The following is a 20820-nucleotide window of genomic DNA, read 5'->3' on the forward strand; positions in this document are numbered from 1 at the left end:
AGTGAATTATGGAAATGTCTGTGAAACACCTTGAGGGCAGTGGGTCAGGATTGCTTCAGGGATGTCCTAAGTCATCTTTCCAGGCACAGTGCATGCCAACACAGAATAATTCAGGAGCTGGCTGCCTCATTTTTCCCATTTTCATTCCTGACATCCTGAAGTAGATAGGATTGCTCAGACTCAACAGGGTCCTTAAAAATCTCTTCTTTTTTAAGAAGAACTTTCACATCACTCACCACGGTCTCAAGGAAATAATTTTGCAAGTGAAAAATCTTCCTAAAGTAAAGACCAGTGGCAATGAGTCCTCCACTAACAGAGCAGAATTTTTCCACATATCTCAACAGTTTAACCCCTAATGACTCATCATCCTTCTCAACTGATAGCAAATGGGGAGACTTAAGGTTTGCCTTGAGTTTCTCCAATGACACGTTAAAGTGCTTGGCCATGGTTTCGAGGGATGTGTCATCCAGTCCAAAGTAAGACCTGTAGAGGTTTAAGGTGCATGAATGTGCCATTTTGTAAGATTCAGTCATATTCTTTCTTCAAAGTGATTATATTAAGTTACAATCCCAGCAGCCATGTTTCAGAGATTGTAACAATCCACATTCTCACCAATACCTGATTTTGTCCAACTTTTAACTTTTCTGACTGAATTAATGTACATTGTCAATTGTAGTGCACAGATGTATATTTGTCTCATTCCTAGTTAATCTCTGGTACTTTCTCTAATTTTTTTTGTCCTAACATGTTTCTATTTCTGAGAAAGTTCTGTTCATGTCTTTTACCCACTTACATGTGGGATTGTTTCACTTTTTCTTAATGATTTCTGGAACTTTTTAAATATGTTCTTTCCACAGATCCTCAGTTGACTACCTTTGTGCAAATATCTTCTCCAGATATGTGGATATTTTTAACTTTCTTTTTGCATCTGTTTTCATGAAGAGAAGCTTTTCACTTTAATGTAGTCAAAGGTATCACATTGGTCAGTCTGTTTTATACAGCTGTCATCTTGGTATCTATATACAGTATCATCTTTTTAAGGCATCTTTCTCTATGAACAGCTATATTTTCTTCTATAGTTTCCATTTGAGATTTAGGTCTTATATCCATCTGGAGTTGATTATCATAAGTGATGTAAGCAGAGATTCAGTAACCTCTGCCTATATGGAGAACCAGTTTGTCAACTCCATTTTCTAGTTGGTGCCTTCTATACCCACTAACATCCCATGCACTTGTCCTATGCCACAGAACTCCACACATGCCTGAATCCTATACAGGGCTCTGTGTTCCTTTCTGTGGGTCAATTGGTCTATCCCTGTGCCAGCATCCAACTGTCTTAGATACTATAGCACCAAAATAAATCTTATCTGATAACCGCAGATCCTCCTATGTTCTTCTTCTTCTAAAGAACTTTGATATTTTCCTCTTGATCTTCCATATAAATCTAAAATTTCAGACTCCTTTCTCCCTTTCTGGCTCTCCCTCCAAGCTGCTTGTCAAATTTCCTCAGAGTGCCTCCTGGAAGATTAAGGTGTTCATGCGATGTTACCTCATGACCTGCTAGAGTCATCCATGCCTAAGTGTTAGAATGTGGCAGCCAGCAATAGGGCTCCTAAAAATGAAAGAAGCAGAAAGACAAAGAAATTATATAGTTCCTCTCCTTTCTGACGGGAAAGGCTTCTCTTTCATTGGAAGCTTTGGAACCTTGCTCACAGCCTTCTTCCCTGTCCCAGTCTTCCCATCAGATTCATGGCTAGATGATCACACAGGGGTCATTGGAGACCTGCCTCCCATGGCCCCTGGTGTTTCTCTGCCCTCCCCCCCCCACTCCCTGAGCCACCTGTGGTCACAAACCTTCATGTTTCTTTTCCTGGAACTGCTTGTTTTGTGGAGAAACAATGGTTTCACTTTCATGTCCTGTGCGTGTGGGCCTTACAAGTATCAGCCAAGTCTTTCTGAGGGAGGGGCCCAAGTCAGAGTCTGTCATCCTTCCTGTTGTTTTCACACTTCACCCAGTTAGAACAGAGGTTCTCCAGCCCCTTGCTTAGGGCAGTGACTTCAGGAGCACTCAGTGCCTGCATTTCCCAGGGAGTATAAGCCTCTGGATTGTTCCTGTGCCAGGGGCTCCAGGGAGTACTTGAATACACACAGCACTTTCTGCTGTGTTAGTGGAAACATTCCTGAACTCTATCATCAGAAACCTCTCTTCTTTCCAGAGCTGGTGAGTGAGAAAAATGTGTACTTGCAATGATGGGATATTGGCTTTGTGATTGGAGGGTTGAGGTGTAAGTAAGATGGGTTGAAATGTAAGATTTCATCCAGCTGCTCCTGCCATCCTCTTTGAAGAGAGAACCATAGTCTAAAGATGCCTCTTTTTCTTTTTTTTTTTTTAATGAGAAAATTGTAAGAAAAATTGGAATGAGCAGAATGTTTACCGGGTATCTCCTTTGGAAACTATGTCATCTTTAAATGCAATCTAGCCCTTCATACCATAGAGCTATTTCAAAACTCAATAAGATGGTTTTATTAAAGATTTATTTATTTATTTGACAGATAGAGAGAGAGCACAAGTAGGCAAAGAGGCAGGCAGAGGGAGAAGCAGACTCCCTGCTGAGCAGGGAGCCCAATGTGGGGCTCGATCCCAGGACCCTGAGATCAGGACCTTAACCAACTGAGCCACCTAGGTGCCCCAAAACTCAGTGAATTTTAATAAGTGGTAGCAATGCAAAACAATTATTTTGTTCGGAATATCTTCCCATCCATTCAGGCTATAGTAAAATACCACAGACTGGGTGGCTTATAAACAGAAATATACTTCTCTCATACTTCTGGAGGGTAGGCAGACCCAGATCAAGGCATCTTTGTTTCAGTGTTTGGTGAGAGCTTGCTTCCAAGGTGGACATTTATGTGTCACCTCACTTGGCAGAATGGGCAAGTTAGTCTCTTCAATCTCTTAATCTGGAGTATCTGTGGGATTAATCCATTCATGATCCCTCTGCCCTCTTGACTAAGGCACTGCCCCAAAATCCACCTACTAATACCAAAACTTTGAGCTCATGCATCATTTATGAATTTTGTGGAGGACACATTCAGTCCATAGCAGTCATATAGCTAATATCTGTCTGTACAGGTTCAACTGACTTCCCACCCTCACCTTAGAATACAGCACTGTTGCATCATTTTAATATTCATTTCAGTATTCTTGAACTATAAATGTTTCTTTGGGAATATCCATTTAACCAGTCATCTGCCTCGTTCCTTCATTAGTAATCAGAAAAATAAATCTTTAACACATGTTTATTTTATATTTCTTTGAGACTCATGATTCTTCCTCTTTTGAAAATTGTCTTTGCAGGACATATAGGAAGGGGATGAGCACTGAGCACACTCCTACTCTGAAAAGCTCACTGGTAGTCCCTGAGACAGGCTTATGTGTATAAATACTTTTAAAATCAAAGTTTCCTCACTGATAGTGGATGAAAAGAGGCCCCATCAGTAATGTAGTGATGATTTCCTTGAATTGCATTGATTTAATCAGATATCTCTATTTCAAGACTGTGCAGAATTGAATTGGGAAAATTAGAGCTCTTATTTACTTCCCCAGCCACTTCCTGTCACATGTTCTAAATCCCACCCAAACTCTTCCATGAGGCGAGATAAATAGACATTAAGCTGCCATGGGGCAACTATTACCACAGGACTATGTGCTTGGCCATCTCCCTTATGGAACATACAATACTGGCAGGCTTTTCTCTGGCCCCTCCCTCTCCCAAAAGGCAACTCCTGCCCCTATTTGCTGTAGGTTATGTGAACTGAGGTATGTTTGTTATTCTGTGCTCTCTAATGTGCTGGCCTGATTGATTCCTCCTACACAGTAGAAAGGTGTATGGCTCAGTATTATGGTTTCAGGAAAATGCAGACTGTCTGCATTAGTTTCTCAATGTTGTGTAAAATATTAACACAAATCTTGCGGCTTAAGGCAATAACAGATTTATTGTCTTATAGTTCCAGAGGGAAGTTATCAAAAATGAATCTCTTTTCTTTCAGTATTTTATTTTATTTATGTTATGTTAGTCACCATAGAACCATAGTCACCATAGTCACCATAAAAACAGCATTAGTTTTTGATGTAGTGTTCTATAATTCATTATTTGCATATAACACCCAGTGCTCATTGCAATACGTGCCCTCCTTAATACCATCGCCAGGCTAATCCATCCCCCCATCCCCCTCCCCTCTGAAACCCTCAGTTTGTTTTCCAGGGTCCATAGCCTCTCGTGGTTCCTCTCTTCCTCTGCTTTCCCCCTCTTCATTTTTTGTTCCTTCTCCTAATGTCCTCCATGCTATTCCTTATATTCCACAAATAAGTGAAACCATATGATAGTCTTTCTCTGCTTGACTTATTCCACTTAGCATAATCCCCTCCAGTTCCATCCATGTCGAAGCAAATGGTGAGTATTCATTTTTTCTGATGGCTGAGTAATTCCACTGTATATATGAACTACATCTTTATCCATTCATCTGTTGAAGGGCATCTCGGCTTTTTCCACAGTTTGGCTATTGCGGACATTGCTGCTATAAACATTGGAGTGCATGTGCCTCTTCTTTTCTCTACATCTGTGTCTTTGGGGTAAATACCCAGGAGTGCAATTGCTGGGTCATAGGGTAGCTCTATTTTTAACTTTTTGAGGAACCTCCATGCTGTTTTCCAAAGTGGCTATACCAGCTTGCTTTCCTACCAACAGTGTAAGAGGGGTCCCCTTTCTCCACATCCTCACCAACACTTGTTTTTTCCAGTTTTGTTAATTTTTGCCATTCTAACTAGTGTAAGGTGGTATCTCATTGTGGTTTTGATTTGTATTTCCCTGATGGCTAGTGATATGGAGCATTTTTTTTTTCGCATGTCTGTTAGCCATTTGTATGTCTTCTTTGGAGAAATGTCTGTTCATATCTTCTGCCCATTTCTTGACTGGATTATTTGTTTCTTGGGTGTTGAGTTTGAGAAGTTCTTTATAGATCTTGGATATCAGCCCTTTAATATAACATCATTTGCAAATATCTTTTCCCATTCTGTAGGTTGCTTCTTAGTTTTGTTGACTGTTTCCTTTGCTGTGCAAAAGTTTTTTTATCTTTGTGAAGTCCCAAAAGTTCATTTTTGCTTTTGTTTCCCTTGCCTTTAGAGACATGTCTTGAAAGAAGTCACTGTGGCCAATGTTGAAGAGGTTACTGCCTATGTTCTCCTCTAGGATTTTGATGGATTTCTGTCTCACATTGAGGTTTTTCATCCATTCTGAGTTTATCTTTGTGTATGATGTAAGAGAATGTTTGAGTTTCGTTCTTCTATATATAGCTGTCCAATTTTCCAGCACCATTAATTGAAGAGACTGTCTTCTTTCCAACGGATATTTTTTTCTGATCTGTCAGATTAGTTGATGATAGAGTTAAAGGTCCATGTCTGGCCTCTCTATTCTGTTCCATTGGTCTCTATGTCTGTTTTTGTGCCAAAACTGTGCTGTCTTGGTGATCACAGCTTTCTAATGTAGCTTGAAGTCAGGTATTGTGATGCCGCCAGCTTTGTTTTTCTTTTTCAATATTCCCTTGGTCATTCTGGGTCTTTTCTGGTTCCAAAAAATTTTAGGATTGTTTGTTCCAGCTCCTTGAAAAATGCCAATGGTATTTTGGTAGGGATGGCATTGAAAGTGTAGATTGCTCTGGGCAAGATAGACATTTTCACAATGTTTATTCTTCCAATCCATGAGCATGGAATGTTTTTCCATCTTTTTCTGTCTTCAATTTCTTTCATGAGTGTTCTGTAGTTTCTAGAGTATAGATCTTTACCTCTTTGGTTAGGTTTATTCCTAGGTATTTTATGGTTTTTGGTGCTATTGTAAATGGAATTGATTCCTAAATTTATCTTTCTACAGTTACATTGTTAGTGCATAGAAAAGCAACTGATTTCTGTACATTGATTTTGTATCTTGCCATGTTGCTGAATTGCTGTATGAGTTCTAGTAATTTAGGGGTGGAGTCTTTTGGGTTTTCCACATAAAGTATCATGTCATCTGTGAAGAGAGAGAGTTTGACTTCTTCTTTGCCAATTGAATACCTCTTATTACTTTTTGTTGTCTGATTACTGATGCTAAGACTTCTAGTACTATGTTGAACAAGAATGGCAAGAGTGGGGCATCCTTGACATGTTCCTGATATTAAGGGAAAGGCTCTCAGCTTTTCCCCATTGAGAATAATATTCACTGTGGGCTTTTCATAGATGGTTTTTATGAAAATGAGAAATGTTCCCTCTATCCCTACACTCTGAAGAGTTTTAATCAGGAAAGGATGATATATTTTGTCAAATGCTTTTTCTTCATCAATTGAGGGTATCATATGGCTCTTGTCTCTTCTATTATTAATGTGTTCTATTACATTGATTGATTTGCAAATGTTGACTCACCCTTGCAGCCCAGGAATAAATCCCACAGGGTCATGATGGATAATACATCTATTTTTTTTTAAGATTTTATTTATTTATTTGACAGAGAGAGAGCACAGGTAGGCAGAGAGGCAGGCAGAGGGAGAGGGAGAAGCAGGCTCTCCACCGAGCAAGGAGCCTGATGCGGGGCTTGATCCCAGGACCCTGGGATCATGGCCTGAGCTGAAGGCAGAGGCTCAACCGACTGAGACACCCAGACGCCCCATGGATGGATAATACATTTTTTTTAAAGATTTTATTTATTTATTTAAGAGAGAGAGAGAGAGCACGAGAGGGAAGAGGGTCAGAGGGAGAAGCAGACTCCCCGCTGAGCAGGCAGGGAGCCCGACGTGGGACTCGATCCCGGGACTCTGGGATCATGACCCGAGCCGAAGGCAGTTGCTTAACCAACTGAGCCACCCAGGCGCCATGGATAATACATTTAATGTACTGTTGGATCCTTTTGACTAGGTGAGAATTTTGGCATACATATTCATCAGGGATATTGGTTTGAAATTCTCCTTTTTGATGAGGTCCTTGCCTGGCTTTGGGATCAAGGTAATGCTGACCTCATAGAATGAATTTGGAAGTTTTCCTTCAATTTCTATTTTTTGAAACAACTTCAGGAGAACAGTTATTTTTTCCTCTTTAAATGTTTGGTAGAATTCCCCTGGAATCCATCAAGCCCTGGACTCTTGTTTTTTGGAAGATTTTTGATCACTGCTTCAATTTCGTTACTGGTTATTGGTCTATTCAGATTGTGAATTTCTGCCTGCTTCAGTCTTGGTATCTTATAGGTTTCCATGAAGGCATCCTTTTCTTCCAGGTTGCTTAATTTATTGGCATGGTTTTTGATAATAATTTCTAATAATTGTTTCTATTTCCTTGGTGTTAGTTGTGATCTCTCCCCTTCATTCATAATTTTATTAATCTGGGTCCTTTCTCTTTTCTTTTGGATAAGTCTGGCCAGTGGTTTATCAATCTTACTAATTTTTTCAAAGAACCAGCTTCTAGTTTCATTGATTTGCTCTACTGTATTTCTGGTTTTTAATTCATTGATCTCTGCTCTAATCTTAATTATTTCTCTTCTCCTGCTTGGCTTAGGCTTTATTTGTTGTTCTTTCTCCAGTTCTTTAAAGTGTAAAGTTAGGGGTGCCTGGGTGGCTCAGTTGTTAAGCTTCTGCCTTTAATCAGGTCATGATCCCAGGGTCCTGGGATCGAGCCCTGCATTGGGCTCTCTGCTCAGCGGGAGGCCTGCTTCTCCCTCTCTCACTGCCCCCTGCTTGTGTTCCCTCTCTTGTTGTCTCTCTCTCTGTCAAATAAATAAAATCTTTTTTTTTAAATGTTTAAAAATAAATAAGTGTAAAGTTAGTTTGTGTATTTGGGATTTTTCTATTTTTTTGAGTGAGGCTTGGATAGCTATGTATTTCCCCCTCAGGACTGCCTTTGCTGTATCCCATAGCTTTTGGACTGATGTGTTTTCATTTTCATTGGTTTCCATGAACTGTTTAAGTTCTTCTTTAATTTCCTGGTTGACCCAAACATTCTTGAGCAGAGTGGTCTTTAGCTTCCAAGTGTTCAAATTTCTTCCAAATTTTTTCTTGTGATTAAGGTCCAGTTTCAAAACATTGTGGTCTGAGAATATGCAGGGGATAATCTCAGTCTTTTGGTATCAGCTAAGACCTGCTTTGTGACCCAGTATGTGGGCTATTCTGGAAAAAGTTCCATGTGCATTCGAGAAGAATGAGTATTCTGTTGTTTTAGAGTGGAATGTTCTGTATATATCTATGAAGTCCATCTGGTCCAGTGTGTCATTTAAAGCTCTTGTTTCTTTGTTGATCTTCAGCTTAGATGATCTGTCTATTGCTGAGAGTGGAGTGTTGAGGTCTCCTACTATTAAAGTATTATTATTAATATGTTTCTTTATTTTGGTTAACAGTTGGCTTATGTAGTTGGCTGCTCCCATGTTGGGGGCATAGATATATACAATTGTTAAGTCCTCTTGTTGGATAGACCCTTTAAGAAAGATATAGTGTTCTTCTGTGTCTCTTACTACAGTCTTTAGCTTAAAATCTAATTTGTCCGATATGAGAATTGCTACTCCAGCTTTCTTTTGAGGTCTGTTGGCATGAAAAATTATTCTCCATCCCTTCATTTTCAGTCTGGATGTATCTTTAGTTTCAAAATTAGTCTCTGGTAGATGGCATATGGATAGGTCCTGTGTTTTTATCCAATCTGCAGCCCTGTGCTATTTCATGGGAGCATTTAGGCTGTTCACATTGAGAATGATTATTGAAAGATGATTTTATTGTCATCATATTGCCTGTGAAGTCCTTGTTTCTATAGATTGTCTCTGTAAATTTCTGTTCTATATCACTCTTGGGGTCTTTCTCCTTTTACAAAACCCCCCTTAATATTTCTTGCAGGGCCGGCTTGGTGGTCACATATTCTTTTAGTTTCTGTCAGTCTGGAAGCTCCTTGTCTCTCCATCCATCTGAGTGACAGCCTTGCTGGCTAAAGTATCCTTGGCTGCATATTCTTCGCATTTAGTAACCTGATTATGTCTTGCCAGGCCTTTCTGGCTTGCCAGGTCGCTGTGGATAAGTCTGACATTATTCTGATGTTCCTCCCTCTGTATGTAAGGAATCTCTTCCCCCTACCTGCCCTTAAAATGGTTTCCTTGGTTCTAAGATTTGCAAGTTTTACTATTACATGCAGTGGTGTTGGCCTGTTTTCCTTGATCTTGGGAGGGTTCCTCTCTGCCTCTAAGACATAAATGTTTGTTTCATTCCCCAGATTAGGGAAGTTCTCAGCTACAATTTGCTCAAATATATCTTCTAGACCTCTTTCTCTCTCCAACCCCCCAGGGATCCCAATATTTCTGATATTGGAACATTTCATTGAGTCATTAATCTCCCTCAGTTTGATCCCTTGGGCTTTAATCTGTTTTTCCCATGGCTCCTTGGTTTCCTTCTTTTCTATCATCTTACCTTCTACCTCACTAATTCATTCTTCTGCCTTGTTTACCCTGGCATTCTGAGTATGCAGTTTAGACAGCATTGTATTCATAACATTTTTAAGTTCAGCCTGATTTGATCTCATTTCTGCCCTTAGAGATTCTATATTGTCCTAATATTTTTCTGAAGCCTAGATATCAACTTCATAATTGTTACTCTTAAGTTTATCTCTGACATCTTGCTTATACCTGTACCCATTAGGTCTGTGGCAGAGGCAACAGTTTCTGGTTCTTTTCTTTCGTGGGCATTCCTCCTCTTACTCATTCTGTTGCAGGGATCGTTGAGGGAATGTACAGAGTCCAAAGTATTAACCACGACCCAAGCAAGATGTACCTGTTTTATAGGGACCTTAGGGTTGTAGGCCTCTTGTTCCTCCAGCCTGTCTTCTGGGGGAGGGGCCTGCGGTGCTGTTACTCAGGCAACCCTGTTTAGGCAGTTGCCCTGCCCCCTGTGGAGTAGGGGATGGGCTCAGTGAAAACCGTTTTTTGGGGACTTTTGTTCTCTGGTGGCTTTCCCTGGTGGCTTTCTTCTTGTCTCTTCCGAGAGTCAGACAAAACTGAACTCATCCAAACCTCTGTCTCAGAACAGAGAAATCACAGTCTGCTCTTCACTGAGCTCTCCAGGACACACAGTCTCCATTTCTGTCTGTGCTGTTAAAAACCACAGCCTCCCTGGTTGTGCACCCCACAGCAACACTCCCAGAGGGCGATCCCAGGGCTGGGCATGTCTCTGCCCTTTGTGTTTTTAAAACTGCAAGCCAACCCTGGTTCACGTATGCACCCACAGCTCCTGGATCCTGTCTGGGGGCTGGATTAAAGTTCTTTCCCCACCGCTACCAGTCTGGGAGTTGTGCCCAGTACTCAGCACAGGACGCTTTTGCACTCTGGTGTTATATCACCTTCCCGGTGCCAGCTTATGGAGGCTCCCTCCCCCTTCTGTTTATCATCCGATATCTGCCCGCAGAATCTCGGCTCTGAGCTTCATACCTTGAGACCACCGGAGATAATCTCTTTGTAGAGATCAAGATATATATTCTTACATCTCAGGCTGATATCGTGGGTGTTCAGAATGGTTTAGTAGATATCCAGCTAAATTCAGGTTGAAATAAGGTCCCCCTACTCCTCTACCATCTTTGGAAAAGTCCCTAGTTCTGGAGGCTAGAAAGCGCTGATCCTGGGAGGGCAGGGCAGGTTTCTGGAAGAGCTCTCCTGGCTTGTGGCTGGCAATCCTTTGGCTGTGTCCTCACAGGGCGGACAGCAAGCTTGGCTCTGGGGTCTCTTCTTACTAGGACACTAATCCTGAAGGATCAGAACCCCAACCTATGGCCTCATTTATCCTTAATCCCTTCCTCAGAGGTCCCACCTTCAAGTATAGTCATGTGGGGGGGAGGGGCTGGGACTGTGACATACTGTTGGAGGAGGTCATCAAGAAGACGTGATGGCCAGTTGACCTAGGAGCTGGGCCCCATCAAAAATTAATCTTAAGGGGCGCCTGGATGGTTCAGATGGCTAAGCTTCTGCCTTCAGCTCAAGTCATGATCCCAGAGTCCTGGGATCAAATCCCACATTGGGTTCCCTGCTCAGTGCAGAGCCTGCTTCTCCCTCTCCTTCCGTCATTCCCTCTGTTTGTGCTCTCTGGCTCTATCTCTCTGTCAAATAATAAAATCTTTTTTAAAAAATGAAACTGAGAGGAGCTAAAATCAAGATGTCAATGGGTAATGGGTATTAAGGAGGGCACTTGTGATGAGCACTGGTTGTTATATGCAAGTGATGAATCACTAAATTCTACTCCTGAAATTAATATTACACTATATGTTAACTAACTGGAATGCAAATAAAAACTTAAAAATAAAATAAAATAATAAAATGAAATAGAGGTGTCAGCAAGATTGGTTCCTTCTGAAGGCTCCAGGAGACGATCCACTTCTTTGTTTCTTCAGCTTTTGGAACCTGCCTGAATTCCTTATCTTGTGGCCCTTCTTGCATCTTTCTGGATCTTCACTTCAATCTCTGCCTCCATCATCCCAACTCCTTTTCTTCATTTGGCCTTGTCTCCTTCTTATAAGGTCTCCTGTGATTATATTGAGCCCATTTGGATAATCCAAGAAAATATTCTCATCTGAAGATCCTGAACTTCATCATACCAGCAAAGTGCCTTTTGCTATGCAAGGTAACACATTCACAGGCTCCGAGGTTCAGGATATAAACATCTTTGAGTACTGTTACTCTCCATTCCACAGGTCCTGACTCTTGTAACATAGGAAACATCAGAGTAGACAACAATTATTTTCTACTGTAGCATGAAAACAAAATTCATCAGGAAAAATACATGAGAGTAACATTAGTAAGTGTGAGAGAATGGGAATGGGCTGTTGAGACCTGTGTGTTTCCTCAGCTTGACACTGTGTCCATTCTGCTGCTCCATTTGTCTTCCTAATTCACTTTCCTTTTTCCACAGATGGTCCACAGTTAACCAGCATGGATCAGTTCATATCTGACTTCCTGGAAGGAAAGAATTTTCAACAATTGGCCACCAACTTTGTCCCTTACTACACCACATTAGTCAGTAAGGTAGGGGGGATCATCTCTCCAGAAAATCTTGATAGAATTCAAGGAGCCCTTAAAGAGGCCAAGCTAAAAGATGTGGCTGACATAATTGAGGAATTACTTATGGCAGCAGAGAATGCTCCCCTGGATGTGGCTGTGATTGGGGAATCTGGCACTGGGAAGTCCAGTTTCATCAATGCCCTGCGAGGACTTAGTTATGAAGAGGAGGGTTCTGCGAGTGTTGGCGTTGTGGAGACTACCATGAAGAAAACGCCCTATCAACATCCCAAATATCCTAATGTGACCTTCTGGGACCTGCCTGGAACTGGAACCCCCAATTTCCATCCACATGAATATCTAGAAATGGTGGAATTTGCTACCTATGACTTTTTCATCATTATTTCTTCCTGTCGGTTTAGCCTCAATGATGCTTTGCTGGCCCAAAATATCAAAGAGATAGGCAAGAAGTTCTACTTTGTTAGAACCAAGGTAGACAATGATTTATATAATGAAGAGAAAAGCAAACCCACATCTTTCAAAAGGGAGAGAGTGCTTCAGCGGATACGTGACAACTGCCTGGCTAATCTCAGCCACATTGGAGTGCCTGAGCCATGCATCTTCTTGGTCTCCAACTTTGACCTGGATGACTTTGATTTCCCAATACTGGAAGAGACTCTGCTGAAGGAGCTCCCTTTTCATAAGCGCTACACCTTTGTACTCCTGTTGCCCAATTTGTCTGATGCTTCCATTGAGGTGAAGAGAGCTTTCCTCAAGGAGATGATCTGGCTGGATGCCCTGAAATCATCTGCTTTGAGCTTCATCCCCTTCATGGCCTGCTTTAATGGCTTTGATTTGCCCCAGCAGGAAAAGTGCTTGAACCTTTACCAGAGCCATTTTGGTTTGGATGAGAATTCAGTCAAAGAGATTGCAAAGAAACTGGGCATGTCTGTGGAGAAGATCAAGAGTTTCACCAAGTCCTTGAATTTCTGGTTACTTGTGAAGGATGAAAGCATAGCAGCCAGGGCCATGAAGTGTGTTGAATGCTATTGCTCAGTAAATGGAAGCCTGCCATCCACTGCCTTCCAGTTTTTGAAAACCTACTTTCTACATTTGAAATTCATCAATACAGTCGCTGATGATGCTAAAATTCTCTTGCATAAGACTTTAGAGAGCATAAGTCTTAGAAGATGCCAGAGAGATGGGTCAGACTGCCTAACTGAATAACAAATGGGCCTCAGGTCTTGGGTTCTGTAGGTGGGAGTGGAGTCCTCTTCCACCCACCACCAAGACCAGATCTTTCCTAAGGTAACGAGAGTGTCTCTCCATTGGACAAAAGCATTGCTCCATATTGATACTCCACTGCTATGCAAAAGGGACCATGACTTCTTTCTGCACTCCTTAGGCTATTTTGCTGAAATTATGACAGAAATGCACCCCATAGTTTTCATTAATCTCCATGTGTTATAAGGTAGCTTACATTTGCTTCTTTTACTCAGTTAATAAACATTTGGTACAATCAATATAACTGTCATTTTTTTTATGAATGATTTTCCCCAAGCCTCATATCAATACCCTCCTCACAAAACCAAGAGAAATGCACAAGTCAGGGAAATATCTAAGTGAATACTGTAGTGTGTAGTAGGGCACCCCAGCAGGGAGGAGGAAGTTGAAAGAGGATTAGGGAAATGTTCTGGGATGTCATATTTTCAGGTACTACAGGAGAACACAGGGAAAGGAACAAAGTCAGGGTTTGTATTTCTAAGACTTTACAAACATTAGATGGGATGAGAGACCTGTGAATAGGACAATGAGGGACAGGAGATATGAGAAAGTGACGGTGAAATAGTAAAGAGACTGGAAAGCAAAGATGAACTCAATTAGGCAATTTGGAGGAATAATGTGTTTTGGTTTCACTCAAATTTCCACATCAAACTTGTGAAATGGGACCAAAAAAATTAAAAATATATGCCTCAAGGCTCAAGGATTGTTATTCCTGCTATTATTGTAATTAAGATTTTCCCACTTCTTTCCCATCACTGGTATAGGGTAGATGCTTTATGGTGTAACAGATGTACATGGAGGAGGCTGTCCCTCAGACCCCTTATTACTCTGAAGGTTTACCCCAGAGATAGAAGGGCACAGATGTAAAGGGGAGTCCATAATTTCCTGACTACTCCTTGCTCCCCTACTGCTCAGTAGAGGTCTGCAGGGGGGCAGAAGAGAGTCAATAAGGGATAAATGATTGCTTGTGCTGCCTCATGCAAAAGATATGTGAAATATTCAAAGAGAAGGAGCTCTTGACCTTCTTGTATGGCCACATTGCATTTAAAAATGTTTTTGCCTTAGATTTTGATATGCATTCCCAGAGCAAAATTTACACTAGCAGGCCCAGGTTGCTTACTGTCTTGCCACCAGATCCCAAAGAGCATGGGCACTGAGGAAATATTCTTTTTTTTCATTTAATCAACCTAATGTGGCTGGCACTGGTCTTATACAACCTTGCCCTCCTCTAGAAGTCAGAAATTTCTCAAGATTCCCTGGGCCTTTTCTTTCCAATTCAGTGGCCTTAAATTAAGACAGAAGATGACAATTCCAAAGGGTCTTCTTAGGGCCTCTAATCACTCTTGTGATTAGAGCAGAGTTATCAAATACTTACAGCTGTGGGGTTTATTTTAAAGTTCTTTTTTTCCCCAGATGAGACAGGAAAATAAATCTTTTGCTGTGGGAAGGAAGAACTCAGAAGAAGGTGGAAGTAGGGGAATAAGTTTTAGTTCTTTGGTTTTATCAGACTCATCCCAAGGTTAACAAGAGTGTTCATGTGCCTGGCTGGCATTCATGAAAGGAATAAAAGATTCTCCTGGAAGTGCAAAGTGTGAAAGAAGGAGATATTAAGAGGGTAGAGAGGTGTTAGGGTAGAGAGAAAGGTTCAAGCACTCCCATTTTAATAGGAGATAGATCTGTGAGGGGTCTGCAATCCAAGACCTGTGAGCCCAGCCAATCAATGACTGTGAACAATTTTGAGTGCTTCTAATGTCACTGTGCAAGACTCAGTCAATTTCTGTCTGGGGACTTCTGAAGTTCCTCCAGGAGGTGCTGTGATGATTGGTTGTCACTTTATGCATCTGGGTGAGCCCTATCATTCGTCAGCTCTCAATACCATTTCTCTATGCCTTAACTTTTTGTTCTCATTGTGACCTCCCTTGAAAACAAAACAACTCCTTTTCCTGACCTAAATTTGGAGGTAGTGACTTGGATCACCAGAGATTTTGTGTTGATGGAAAAGGTAAACCCCTCACACTTGATCTTTTTGCTCCTGTGTGAATGCATACTGCAGTCTTCTTACCAGGTGGGTCAGTGGTAGTACAGCCCATGTCCTAATTCTGTCCAGTTCAGGGGCTTTGAGATGACATGTTGGTTCTCTGAAATAGGACATTTTTGGAGCAGGTGATGTGAAAAGTCCAGCTCCCAGGTCAGCAGGGCCTCTTTCTCTTATTGTAGCAGTCCTAAGTCAACATAGCAAGGGAAAAATGAAATCACTTCCTGGGAGTCATAATCAAGAAAGGGGGAGGTAAACTATTTTTAAGATTTTATTTATTTGAGACAGAGAAAGAGAGAGAGAGAGAATAAGGGGGAGGAGGATCAGAAGGAGAGGGAGAAGCAGATTCCTCGTTGAGCAGGGAGGCTGATCAGGGAGCCTGACATGGCTCTCAATACCAGGACCCTGAGATCATGACCTGAGCTAAAGGCAGATGTTTAACCAACTGAGCCATCCAGGCACCTCAGCAGGGAGGTAAACTTTAGTGATCTTTGTTGGGATGACTTTTCTTCTGTAATTGTAAACACAGAATATTTATTGAAATCTAATTGTGGGCAGGCTAATGTTATCATATTTGACTCTCATAACAAGATGAGGTATGGCACTTTTACACCCACTTTTTTCAAATGCAGCCCAGATTGTTGAGTCATTTGCCCAATGACACAAAGCTGGGTAATGGGGAAAGTGGGATTGGACACCAGACTCTCTTTTCATCAATTGCTTTTTGTGGCCTTTACTTAGAGTGTTCTAACCAAAGCCCCAGTTGCATCCCTATCCACATTTGAACATTCTTGTCTGGATCACAATGTATCTAATACCTTGATCTCAGCTCAGATGCTGCACAACTTAGATGATTCCCTGAGAATAATAAGACTTTATAAATCAAAGCAACAAAAACAACAACAACAACAATACCAGCTGTGTGCTAATCTGAGAAAAGTTAAGAAGAAATGTTGCTACTCTACACAATGAAGAATAGAAATTTTACCAAGGAGAGGTATGGTGAGATTGTTATGGTCATGGGCTTTGGCTTATGATCTGGTCCCATCCTCTTCATTCATTCATTTTTTTACTTGTTCATTCAGCATTAATTGAATAGACACAACATGTGAAAATCTAGGGCTCCTTCAACAGCCCTTGCCCATTGCCTGAGTACTTTCCAAAGAACATTAGGGATATTGCCTGGAATAAAAAGAAGCAAGTCCCTGCCCACATTGAGCTTTACTTCATAGGAGAGAAATACAAGACATAGTGGAGAAATTAATAGGTAACATAATGTAATGTTGTGCTGGTGCTATGAAGAAGAATAAAAAAGTGTAAGTGGAAAGGGAGGACATTTCAAATTGGTATTTAGGGAAGTTTTCTCTGAAGACCTGAGAGTTAAGCAGAGACACAAAATGTGCATATATGTAGAAAGAGTGCCACAGCTGGACACGCTTAGCAAATGCTAAGTCCATGAAAATGCAAGGAGCTTGTCATGTCCACTGATTACCTGGGGGTGCAGTATGCAGTAGTGTGCACAATGGGAGAGTGGTAAGAGAGAAAATTATGGAAGTAATCAGAGAACAAGTGATGTAGGACACTAGAGGATGTAGTATTTGCTTCAGAATTTATTCTAACTATGATGGAAATCACTGAAAGGAGGACATGATCTAATTTAGGCTTTGGAAGGAGTTTGGCAGACAGACGACCATGGGGCCAATGAGGCAGGCTTAATGCACATAAAGGTGTACATGTACATGTGAGAGATGGCAGTAGATTGGGCAAAAGCAAGAGCAACAGAGGGTGTGAGAAGAGACCAGACTCAGTATGGATTTTGAAGAGAGATCTTCTGGATTTGTTGACTAGCTGGAGGAAGATATCAGAGGGAGGATATAAGAATCACACGGTGGGTTTGTCCTGAGCAACTGAGTGAAAGGAAGTGCCATTCAAGGAGATGGGGAAGCCTATAGGAGAGTGACCCTGGGGGTAAGGGTGAAACAGAGTGAAGAATCAAAAGCTCAGAAACAGGGACGACTGGGTGGCTCAGTTGGTTAAGCATCTGCCTTCAGCTCAGGTCATTACCCCAGGGTCCTGGGATTGGGCCCGCAGTCAGGCTCCCTGCTCAGCATGGAGTCTGCTTCTCCCTCTTCCTCTGCCTGTTGCTCCCCCTGCTTATGTTCTCTCTGTCAAATAAAATGTTTAAAAAATCTTTAAAAAAAAAAAAAAGAGCTCAGAAACAGAATTGTGAGATTTAAGGTGTCTGTTTGAACTCAGAGTGGAAATGCCATGTGTGCACAGTAAGTATACATATACATATATATATAATTCTTGTCTTATTGCATAAACTAGGACTTCAAGTAGCATGTATTATAGAGTGGTGAAAGAGGATATTTTTGTCTTGTTCTTGATGTTAGGTGAAATCATTTACTCTTTCATGATTAAGAATGATATTAGCTGTAGGGTTTTTATTTGTTAATATGAATGATGTTCATTAGGTTAAGGGAGTTCTATTTTTATTTTCCTGAAAGTGTTTTTATACTGAATACATATTATTGAAATATGTATTGAATACATATTTACATTTCTTAGTGCATCTGCTAATCCCATGTGTTACAATTATTGATTTTTCCCAATGTTCAAAGAACTTTGCATTCCTGAAGAGAATCTCACTTGGTTGTGATGTATCATCCTTTTCATATATTGCTGTAATTGCTTTGCCAACATTTATTGAGTATTGTTGTGCTTATATCCGCGGGGTTTGCTCCTTTAATCTTCTGTTGTAATTGTGTTTTATTTTCTTTTGTTTGGTACTAAAGTGTAATAGCCTCATGAAATGAGTTGAAAAGCCTGTGTAGAATTAGTATTATTTCTTCCTTAAATGTTTGGTAGAATTCACTAAGGAAAAAATGGACCTGGAATTTGTTTCCCTCTTTCTCTCCCTTCCTCCCTTCCTTCCTTCCTCTCTTCTCCCTTCTTTCTTTCCTTCCTTCCTTTCTTCCTTCTTCCCTCCCTCCCTCTCTCTCCCTCTCTCCTTTCCTCTCTCTCTATTTCTTCCTTCCTTCCTTTCTTTTTCTTTTTCTTTCTTCCTTCTCTCCTTGAGAAAATATTAATTAATAGACATAGGACTTATTATATTGTCTCTTTAGCTTGTGAGTCTTGGTAGTTTGTGTCTTTTAAGGAATTAGTCCACTTTTCTCATTTGTTGAATTTGTGAGTATAGAGTTCTTAATATGCCTTGTTATCCTTTTTAATGTCCATAAGAACAGTATTGATGTCCCATGTTTCATTTTTCACATTGATAATTTTTATCTTTCTTTTGTTCAGTCTGACTAGAAGTTTATCTAATTTATTGATCATTTCAAGCACTTGGCTTATTGTTTCCCTTCCTCCATTGTTTTTGTTTTTTACTTCATTAATGTCTGCTATCTTTATTATTCCCTTCCTTCTTCTTTTTTCAGTTTAATTTACTCTTTTCTCTCTAGACTTGAGGTGGAAACATAGATTTCTGATTTTATATCTTTCTTCTTTTCTAATTTTGACATTTATTGCTGTAAACTTCTCTCGAAGCACTGTGCTAACTTCATAATAAATTTTAATATGAAACATATTTATTTTCAATTAGTCATTGATTTCCTTTGAGACCTGCCCTTTTGATCCTTGCATATTCAGAACTCTTTTGATTTCCAAATATTTGGGGATATCTTTGTTTTATTTTTTTAATTGAGGTATAATTGACATATAACTTTATTTTAGTTCCAGGTGTACCAAAAATGATTCAATATTTGTATACATTGCAAATGATGACAAGTGTAGTTGTCATCTCTTCTCTTACATAGTTACAAAATATTTTTCTTTTAATAAAGACTTTTTTGTTTATGTATATTACTTTTTTATTTATTTTTTATTATGTTATGTTAGTCACCATACAGTACATCATTAGTTTTTGATGTAGTGTTCCATGATTCATTGTTTGTGTATAACACTCAGTGCTCCAGCAATATGTGTCCTCCTTAATACACAGACTTTTAAGACCTATTCTGTTAGCAACTTTTAAATATGTAATACAGTATAAATTATAGTCACTGTACTGCACATTACAACTTATTTATTTTACAATTGTGTCCTGTACCATTAACTTCCTTAACCAATTTTACCCCTCACTCAACAGCCACCACCAATCTGTTCTCTGTATCTAGGAGATTGTTGTTTTTTTTCTTCTGTTTTGTTTTATTTTGTTTTTTGGATTCCATAAATAGTGAGATCATATGGTATTTGTTTTTCTCTGTCTGCCTTTTTTCACTCAGCTAAAGCACTCAAGGTCCACCCTTGATGTTGTAAATAGCAAGAATTTATTCTTTTTCAAATGTTTTTCATTATCTTCGGTTTAATACCCAGAGGGGAGAAGCTGGATCATATGGTAGGTCTATTTTTAATTTTTAGAGGAAACTCCATAGTGTTTTCCATAGTGGTTGCATCAATTCACATTCCCACTAACAGTGCACAAGAGTTCCCTTTCCTCCACATCCATCCTATCTCTTATTACTTCTAGTCTTTTTGATGATAGCCATTATAACAAGTGTGAGTTAATAGTTCATTGTGGTTTTGATTAGAATTTCCATGAAAAGTAGGATGTTGAGGATTTTTTTCATGTATTTGTAGGTCATCTGTATAAGTTTTCTTTGGAAAAAATATTTATTCAGATCCTCTGTGCATCTTTTAGTCAGATTGAGTTGTATCAGTTTTATAAAAATATTTTGGATGTTAACCCCTTATCAGATATGATTTGCAAATATTTTCTCCCATTCAGTAAGTTCACTTTTCATTTTGTTGATGATTTCTTTTGCTGTGCAGAAGCTTTCTAATTTGATGTAATCCCACTTGTTTTTGCTTTTGTTGCTTTGTTTTGGGACTCAGATCCAAAAAATCCTAGTCAAGCATGACTGATGTCAATTACCTTGCCACATATGTTTTCTTCTAAGAGTTTTCTGGTTGCAGGTCTTAAACTCAGGTCTTTGATGCATTTTGATTTAGTTTTTGTGTATAATATAATAATCTAGTTTCATACTTTTGCATGTAGCTGTCCTGTATACACAACACTATTTGTTAAAGAGATTGTCCTTACACCTTTGCATATTCTTGCATCTTTTTTCATAAATTTATTGACTATATGCACTTGGGTTTATTTCTGGGTACTCTATTATGTTCTGTAGGTCTGTGTGTCTGTTGTTATGCCAATGCCGTACTGTTTTGATTACCATAGCTTTATAACATAGTTTGAAATCAAGAAGTATGACACCTCCTGTTTGTTCTTTGTCAAGACTGCTTTGACTGCTCAGGTTCTTTCATAGTTTTTAACAAATTAACAAATTTTAGGATCGTTTGTTTTATTTCTGTGAAAACTGCAAGGATTGAATTGAACTTGTAGATTGCTTTGGGTTGAATGGATAATTTACCAATACCAATTCTTCCACTCCATGAGTACAGAACACC

The 20820-nt window shown here is 39.9% G+C and overlaps 2 protein-coding genes across 3 annotated transcripts in view; one reads left to right on the top strand and one right to left on the bottom strand.

The window, feature by feature from the left end:
• Positions 1-20820, bottom strand: part of LOC112816281 (interferon-gamma-inducible GTPase 10-like) — a 207023-nt gene that overhangs the window by 157301 nt on the left and 28902 nt on the right. Inside the window, 1 exon segment of the mRNA XM_073887565.1 lies at positions 15376-15535. Coding sequence (XP_073743666.1) covers positions 15376-15403 — 28 coding nt within the window. The 5' untranslated portion in view covers positions 15404-15535.
• LOC112816280 (interferon-gamma-inducible GTPase 10-like) lies at positions 1994-13557 on the top strand. 2 transcript variants are annotated; one of them, XM_073887566.1, is made up of 3 exons: positions 1994-2221; positions 4414-4451; positions 11944-13557. In XM_073887566.1, the coding sequence occupies exon 3, from the start codon at positions 11964-11966 to the stop codon at positions 13254-13256; it is 1293 nt and encodes a 430-aa protein (XP_073743667.1). In that variant the 5' UTR covers positions 1994-2221; positions 4414-4451; positions 11944-11963; the 3' UTR covers positions 13257-13557. The 2 variants fall into 2 exon arrangements, with proteins under 2 accessions (XP_073743667.1, XP_025718495.1); XM_025862710.2 differs by lacking the exon at positions 4414-4451 and having other exon boundaries at positions 1996-2221.

This window comes from Callorhinus ursinus, unplaced genomic scaffold (genome assembly GCF_003265705.2).
Source record: "Callorhinus ursinus isolate GAN/ISIS: 27379988/994484 unplaced genomic scaffold, GSC_fseal_2.0 scaffold81, whole genome shotgun sequence".
Taxonomy (NCBI): domain Eukaryota; kingdom Metazoa; phylum Chordata; class Mammalia; order Carnivora; family Otariidae; genus Callorhinus; species Callorhinus ursinus.

Bases quoted from the DNA above. Each gene is read 5' to 3' on its own strand.
- LOC112816280 (XM_073887566.1), top strand. From the start codon at position 11,964: ATGGATCAGTTCATATCTGACTTCCTGGAAGGAAAGAATTTTCAACAA.